Here is an 8,939-nt window from a genome sequence, read left to right as displayed (position 1 = left end):
CATCCACACACTTGATGCCCCTCTCAGCAGAGATGGTTGAGCCCTCGTCCAGGTTGCTGTGGTCCTCTCCTCCTAAAATTCAGTCTTGTTCACTTCTCTCCTATCAGCTGACATCGCGCGGCGGGCGGCTCTGTCTGCTGCTCCTCTGAGAAGGGAATCCACACGAGACAACCCGACAGAAAGACAAATCAGCCTTTAGGTTAAATGTTGTAGTTGAGAAGATGAAGGGGATTTACAGGGACGGATACTACGACGGATCTATTGAACTACGGGACCTTTTCAACAGGAGATGCGTTAAATGTGGCCGGGGGGACTTTGTTCAGGCTAAAACCATGAGGATTAGGACGGGAATTGTTTTTTGGAATCTCATCTTGTCACTGATGTTCACTTGTGTGAAAGGTAAGAGCCACTGCAGTGATTCACTGTATTTTCTATGTGCTTGGTGTACCTCAGTCTCTTGTCTGTGTAATGGTGTGTTTGTGTGTGCGTGTGTGTGTGTGTGTGTGTGTGTGTGTGTGTGCTTGTCAGATATCAAAAGCTTTAACGTTACAGACGTGCGCAAACGAGGCTGCCGCGTTTTTCCGCTCGGAGTTTTCAGGGACGCATCTCCGCGGTTTTGGGCTCAATGCAGGCTTTGACTGAGTCGCTCAATAGATATTCTTGCGGTAGCCTACGCTTCTTCTAATGCACTACGTGAGCTGCTTTGCTTAGTAGGCTAACTACTGGATTGTTGAGGCGCAAGTGCATGCACTGCAGATTTCCTATAGGATGTAAAGAAATTCCTGTATGGGGAGGGGGGGCAAAGCTTTCCCTTCATGGGGCCGAGTTTTAAAGTATTTATGTGGGATTTGCGTCAGGCCAGTTTCTCATTAGAAATGCTTCTGAAACCTTGCAGGGACCGAGGCAGTAAGTGGAACCAATTTGGTGACTGGTGTTTATCGGACTTACCAGTGTGGGCAGGTGTAAGGTGGGCTTCTTAGTATTCTAGTGGCCCCTTCTTCAGGGTCTGCTTGTTTGAATGCTGGCTCTGGCTGATGACATAACCATTTTTTTTCTATTATAAACCACATAACTTCAAATCATTAAAGAATTCAGGACTGTATAACACTTGTCTTACAGCTGTTTAAGCTGCTGGTTCCTCTTTAAGAATATTCAGAACCAAAATTCCCAGGCAGTGCACCTTGCTTCACTATCTTGTCTGTTTGCTTGTTTGTTCTTTTTAATTGGATTCATGCAACTAACGGTCTCCACCTTCTGTCAAAGTCAAAACAATTGTTGCTTATTCACCACATTGCTATTACTACATTCCTATGTGCAAATAAAACTAAAACTAAAATAAAATCCTTTGCTGAAAACAAGCAACAATCTAATCTTTCCTCTCTGTGTCAGAATAGGTTATACCTTGACATATAAGGGCGCACGAGCGCTTCTTTGTAGGCGGTGTTTGACATGCACGCATGAAATTCTCATTTCTGACCTAAATTAAAGCCATGGGAAAGTAGAATTCAATCACAGTTGCTCAAAAAGGTTTATGCACATGAGTGTGCATTTAGAGACATTTTAGTTGAGCGTGTGTGTGTGTGTGTCTGGCTACTTATCTGTTGAATGCTTCTATGTGCTTTCTGAAAATGAGCAGATATCAATTTACATGTAGATTTTTTTCCCCTATGAGTAATTCTCATGTCTGTCTACTGGGGGTGGATGTGCAGCATTGCATTGCCTAAACCAGGAACGAGCCGAGTCGAGCAGAGTCGGGCACAGTGCTGTTTCATCACCACCCACATTGAGGCAATGTCAAACCTTGAGGCCACTGCCAATCCCCCTAGTTCTGTTACTTATTAGGGAGCCAGCCAGCCGGGAATTGGCGAGGGAAGGTGGGGAAAGAAGGAGGGGTGAGAAGGAGGAGAAGGCCTGGGTCCCCATTTTGGAAAAGACAGGAGGAAATAGTGATGAAAGGACCACGGATCTGCTCTGACAGATGACACAATGTTTGCAGAGGTGAAAAGATTTTGGCTCAGACTGGCCAATGACTCACTTTTCCTCCTAAGAAAATGATGCCATCAGAAAAAGAAGAGGAAAAAACAGGAAATATTCCTTGGAGCGGTGTTTGCGTGGGAAACTTTTTCTTTTCAGTAACCATTATTGGAATTAAACCACAATCTTGATGCACTCTTTAAATTCTCAATTGACTAATATCTGCATCACCTGAATGAAACCTGGGACTAAAAAAAAAAAAAAAAAACACATCATGAAGTGGACTTGTGTAAAGGAGTAAATGAAACTGCACATTGAATTTATGTTCTGCACCATATAACTCTGGTTATGCACTTCTGTACCATCATATCATTCAGGAATTTAAAAAAAAAACTGCTTGACCCTGACAAAAATACATTAAGCATGACTGCTGACACAGAACTCCTGTAAAAAAAATGGAGCAAATCACCCATCTCAAATGCAAAAATGATTTTCTTCACACTTGAAGTGTGCATGCTATCTACCTCCTCTTGAATCCAAAAGCTACATTTATGCTTTTTTTCCATGACAGTCACATTGCAATTATTGATCACAGTGCAGTCAATCAAGTTTACAATAATGAGACAGTCACATAGCTGCGAGCCTTGCACTTTCATGGAAAATGCCTATGGATAGTGATAAGAGCAGCGATGCTCTCAAAATGAAAATTGGAGTCATGGCCGCCGCTTCCGGCATCTGCCCTTCATGGTACTCCGACTACTGTAGGAGATAGAAGCTGTTTAACTTAATATTTATACTTCAATGAGTTGAATCAATTTTAGATGGAGCTGGTCCAGATCTAATCAGATATTAGTGTCTGAGGAGGCGAGGAAAGGAAAAGCAGGAAGGAACTTGAACATTAAACTGCAGGGTCACAACAGAAAAGGACAAACAAAACACACAGTCCTGTTTCCTCACAGAGAGTGATTAATGGCAGCCGTCAGACTGTTAAAAACTGTCTTTTGTGTTTGAACGCTTCTGCTTATGATGATTACGTTAAAGTTTTCAAATCTATTTATTTCAAAATTTTTACCAAAACATGTTTTCCTTTTTCTTGTCATACCAGCCAGTCACTAATTATTGGTAATAAGGTGTGTTCCAAACAGACAGGAATCTGACCACTTAGCCCGTGATGAAGACTTTATCTCAATGTGATTATGTAGACAGGCTAGAAAGGCTACTGGGGCTAATCAGGATTACAATTTGCCAGTGTAATTATACTCTATCTACAAGGAATGCACAGCATTATCCCATTGCCACTCCCCCCCTAAGGTTTTTGATCTCCACAAGAGCAGAAACGGGACAGATGTACAAAAAGGAAATGGAGAGTTTCAAATAAACTCACTGGAGTTCAGCTGGAACAGAAAGAACAAACTATTCTCTTAGATAAAGGATACATTATTGGCAACCTTTAGCCTTACTTAGTGCTGGTGTCGTAATAGATGGTTTTCACAGTGTGCTCAATGTATAACTCGGCTTGCTCAATGACATCCTGCAGGGTTTAGGCCTGGCCAAAGCTTTTAGATGTCACTGTCGGGTTTCTGTGAAGACCTGATACATTTTGTTGGTTCTGATGGAGCCACTTCTGTAATAAGCTGTAGGTTAAGTTAGAGGTATTGGCAGTTTCTTGTCCTCTGGAAGGAAAAACATATCTCACCATTTGCTGAGATTGAATGTATTACATTGAAGGGAGGCAGCTTCCTGAGACAAGGCCGTAGATTCAAGATGAACGGTCTCCTGCGCTTTGTTGCGTTCAGGGGATAAAACTGTGTTGATTATCTAGAGGCATCACTGCTGACCCCCCTCATTTTAAATGACCAATACAGGAGTTATAGGAGAATTTTAAATCCCAGCTGGGTTGTTGTGTCACAAATCTGTGTTTTATTAAGTGAAAGTGGACCCTATCATTTATTATGGGTCCAGCTCAATAATCAAACTAATGACAACAAGGATAAATGTTGCAGCCTCCCTGAAGCACAATGAAGCGATACAATTCTTTCACCAAACTAAAAATTGTATCTGCAGTATAGTACAGTATACTCTCAGTGCTTTTGTTTTGATAATGTGTAGGCCTGCAAACCCACATACCCTCATAAATCTTCCTCCACAGTGCTCACAGCTGCTCCTGTTTGTTTCTGTGGCTGCTGACTGGATTTTTGATATGTGACAGGAGAACTCATGCAGAGCATGGTCAGGGAAGCAAAGTGAGTGAAACGCAAAGGTAACTGAGAAGGTAGACTGCCCGGTGAAGGCTGCAATTAAAATGATAGGTGCTCATTACTGAACAGACAACGGACACATTGGCTCATCTACTTTTAAGATGCATACAGATCATCATTTATTGATTTTCCTAATTGCTTTTAATGGACTTCATTGTAAATTTCCTCACCTGTTCTTTGAGAGTTTAAGTGTATGGTGCAGTATTTTCATGTGTTTTTAGGCCATGTCATGCACATGCACATTTATCCACCTTTGTCCCTTTTTATTAAGAGTGAGACTCCATTCCACCTCTGAGAGTTTCATGTGCTATTAGTGGCTCATGTCATTTTCTGTGTAAAACCATATCTATGTTTGTTTTTCTTAAAAAAGAAAACACAAACAAAGGTGGTACCACTAAAGCAGCGATCATACCATCCAATCAGCATCATCTCACTGCAGAGCATAAATTTCCAGCCCAATCTCTGGAAGCTGGAAGAAATGAAAGCACCAGCAGGTTAGAACTGACAACAAAGAGAAAAGGAAAATATCTACTTGTTTTGCTCTGCCATGTACAGGTACTGAGAGTTTAAACAAACAACAACACTGCAACTCAATAAAAACACACTGTATGGCACATAACGTGTGTTAAGATGCATTTGAAGTTTTATTTTTTAAAGCATGACCCTGTAAAGTTGTTAATAATTCTTCTGAAAGTGGCATCATTTGAAGAGGATGAAGCAAAAGGTGAAATGATCAAAACAACATAGAACCAAGAGAAGAGGATTACTTTCCAACCAGGTGAATTTCAGCTCATTAACTTGTTTAATCAAGCAGATGAGATGTTCATTTGTAGGATTAAAACTGAGACAATACTAGTCGGGAGGAGGGGGTTTCTCTCCATATGTAGACTGTTTAGTTAACAAGATACCTCCAGGACTTTTGAATACATTAATGCAAACGAAGAAGTTTTCTGTAATACTCTTGATGGGGTTTTTTTTAGTTGGCAAAAGAATATGAAAAAACTTAGGTTGGTCAAACACAGGCAGGACGTGCAGGAGCTGTCAGTCACAGGCCATCATGCTGCTCATACGCTCTGCAGTTATTAAACAAGTTGTTTTGAATGCCTGTTAAAAATATTATCATTGTTACTTTTGGCCTCAAGTTATTTTTCATTGTAGTTTCCAATTAACGCAGATGAGAACAGATGAAAGCCAGAATGACCTCAGAGGGGGGGATGCACTTATGTGAAAGAAAATGGGCCAATAGGCTTGCTGCAGATACAACCCTGTTAGTTTTTCTAGTGTATCGCTACAAATTGAAGCGGCTGAGTGCACCTAAAATACATGGTTAGGAATAAGTCATATAAATATTTTTTCTACTTAAATCTGACTGTGAATGTCATATTACAGCCACACAGCAACAATGAGAAATACGAGATCTATATTAGCAGGAATGTAATTTCTTTGGATGTTGCTTTCATCTCCACTTGTATGTTATTTACCGCTGTCAGTTACTGTTATACAGTCAACTTCCGCTTTTACCATTTAATCTATTTTGATAAAATAGTGTGACAGATGCAAAGTACACACACACACACACACACACACACACACACACACACACACACACACACACACACACACACACACACACACTCTCACAAACCTGCAAAGTTTTAAAAGGCTTCTTAAGCAGCTATTGCCTGCAGGTGGGGAAAGTGTAAAATGTGCAGCAGCTTTAGTTTTTTTTGCATGACATGATCAAAATCTGCCGGACTAAACTGCTGCCACCATTACTTTTTTTTCCTGGAGGGGCAGCAGGTTATGCAGAAACGCTCCAGCAAATTACAGAAAATACACAGCAAACATTAACAAGCCTGTTAGCTTGTGAATAAGTTTAAAGGAAGTTACAAGAGGATATTTGCACCAAACCTTCAGCTCTAAAGAGGCTTTTAACTGGGAAAAGATGTTTACTTGCAGGGTAGAGAAGCTGCTGCAGAAGTTGCAGTTCTCTCCAGATACAGAGGATGGATTTTTGTTTCGTGCTTCTTTCCTTTTCCCTTTTCAGGGAAAGTGAAGTGTTGATGTTATTGTTTGTTTGAGAGATTGGAAGCTAGAGAGACAGGGATCCTATTAGATGTGCTGTTGGCTCACAGTTTTGTGTTGTACAGCAGCTCTCACAGTGGTGGTCTGGCATCAGGTGCAATGTGGCTCAGTAGCTCTTTGAGGAGGTATTGGTGTCTGGCCATAAACCGCTATCAGTTGGGAAGTAGCTAAAGCACCAGCAGCACTGACTTTGGGAAATAGTTATTATACTTGGCCACCCAGAAACACAGCCTCACTTATTCCATTGTGAAGTGGGGAGTGTTTGGTGTGTGTTTTTGTGCATTTGCCTGCTCTGTTTAAGTATGGCATTGTATTTGATTTTAGTATTTTTCACCTCAGTGGATGGCAATTTAAAATCACCAAATGGAATATTTCAGAGCCCTTTTCCAAATTGCACCGACACACTCATGAGGTAATAGTCATTCGCTAGAAAGCCTCTTTTCTGTTTTTGTTGTATGGGGCCCATTTCGCTTTCATCAAGCATGCAGACAAGCGTGGTCAGGAGCTGTGATTCTATCTGTATGAATTGTGAGGGTGTAGCACAGCCATGCAGATAAAATCCTGTTCTCTGCGGACATCAGTTTAGGATTTCTGCCTCCATAGGTTGTTATATTGGCCTTAGGAGTCCTTGCTGTTGTGTTCTTGCATTTACTGATGAAAAATGATTTAGTCTTCAGCATTTATATGTCCACAGCTCAGATCAGTTTGTTAAAAATCTAAGAGAAAAGTTGTTGGATTTCCAAAAACACTACAAAATTGTCTCTAAACGTAACTTCATAGTGCTGCTTTACTGTATTGCCTTGATGTGACACAGAGCAGACCGACAACATTCATGATGTGAATTTATGGCAGAAAGAAAGAAATAAAAGTTTATTTTGTTTATTCTTTACATTTGTTTGTGTAAAGTGCACACTGGAAACATTGAATGGAAATGAAAAATCTTATTTGTTTTATTTTGGCTATATATATTTTTTTTTTGTTTTGCTTTGTTTTAACGGTTTCCTGTTTGCTCAGCCCGCATTACTGTTAACTGTGTATGTAAAAAGCATTTGTCAGAGCCGTCCTTATTCATTTATTCATCTATCTTTAACATGTAAATGAATGAACCAGTTTAATCAGGGCTGCATAAAACAAGTCTGTTTTCTTTGTGTTGTTCTGCAAGGGGTGTGGATTCAACAGTGAGACAGGAATTTTGCAGCAAACGAAGCCCACCGGTGTGTTTGTTGACCTTTGTTTTGCTCTGTAAGGGCTCTATCTTTACAGTCAGTGCTCTGTAACCAGGCTTCTCTGATGGATATCTTTATATTGGCTGACTCACCTTTAAGGTCAGGTGCAAATCAATGCAGGTTTTTCTTTTTCTACTTTAACTGTGATGGCAAGAAGTAGCCCGACGGTCTCCCTCACTGTTTGCAATAGGCCACCATGATAAATGATGATGAAATACCATCTGCAGGATGAGGGGTCCTTGACTAAACATACACCCCTGTCAGTCAGGTGGAAATGAAGTATCAAGCAGAGAGAAGATAATACATGCAGGAAATAAGACAACAACAACAGGAGCTTGAAAGTACGTTGCTGGTGGGCTTTAAATTTTTTTAAGACAGATTTTCAAACATCAATTTGCTTTGTATTCTGAGTGGTGTTCAAAGTAGGTCTCATCACCCACAACCTACCTGTGTATTTTAGTACATATATACATATATATATATATATATATATATATATATATATATATATATATATATATATACATATATATATATATATATATATATATATATATATACTGCTCAAAAACATGGGAACCCTTAAACAACATAATTTAACTTCAAGTTAACCACACTTCTGTGAAATGGAACTGTTCACTTAGGAAGCAACACTGATTGACAATGAACATGCTGTTGTGCAAATGGAATAGACAAAAGGTGGAGATTGTCGGCAATTGGCAATACACACCATCAATAAAGGAGTGGTTCTGCAGGTGGTGACCACAGACCACTTCTCGGTTCCGATGCTTTCTGGCTGATGTTTTGGTCACTTTTAAATGCTGGCGGTGCTTTCACTCTAGTGGTAGCATAATACGGAGTCTACAAACCACACAAGTGGCTCATGTAGTGCAGCTCATCCAGGATGGCACATCAATGTGAGCTGTGGCAAGAAGGTTTGCTGTGTCTGTCAGGGTAGTGTCCAGAGCATGGAAGCACTACCAGGAGACAGGCCAGTAGATCAGAAGATGTGGAGGAGGCTGTGGGAGGGCAACAACCCAGCAGCAGCACCGCTACCTCCTTCTTTGTGCAAGGAGGCACAAGTGGAGCACTGCCAGAGACCTGCAAAATAAGATTCAGCAGGCCACAAATGTGCATGTGTCTGCTCCAACAGTCAGAAACAGACTCCATGAGGGTGGTATGAGGGCTTGACGTCCACAGGTGGGGGTTGTGCTTACAGCCCAACACCATGCAGGATGTTTGGCATTTGCCAGAGAACACCAAGATTACCACTGGCGCTCTGTGCTCTTCACAGATGAAAGCAGGTTCACACTGAGCACATGTGACAGACGTGACAGAGTCTGGAGACGCCGTGGAGAACGTTCTGCTGCCTGCAACATGCTCCAGCATGACTGGT

The 8,939-nt window shown here is 41.0% G+C and overlaps 1 protein-coding gene across 1 annotated transcript in view; it reads left to right on the top strand.

Annotated features, from left to right (window-relative positions):
- Positions 1-221: 221 nt before the first annotated feature.
- The window catches only part of LOC306756259 (CUB and sushi domain-containing protein 3-like), a gene marked incomplete at both ends in the record, with an annotated part of 262,816 nt that continues 254,098 nt past the window's right edge, over positions 222-8,939 (top strand). Inside the window, one exon of the mRNA XM_079240980.1 lies at positions 222-399. Coding sequence (XP_079097106.1) covers positions 222-399 — 178 coding nt within the window. The remainder of the gene's footprint in view (positions 400-8,939) is intronic.

Source organism: Telmatherina bonti (assembly GCF_933228915.1).
Source record: "Telmatherina bonti genome assembly, chromosome: 5".
NCBI lineage: Eukaryota > Metazoa > Chordata > Actinopteri > Atheriniformes > Telmatherinidae > Telmatherina > Telmatherina bonti.
The sequence above is the reverse complement of the archived record's forward strand: the minus strand, read 5'-3'. Positions and strand labels throughout refer to the sequence as shown.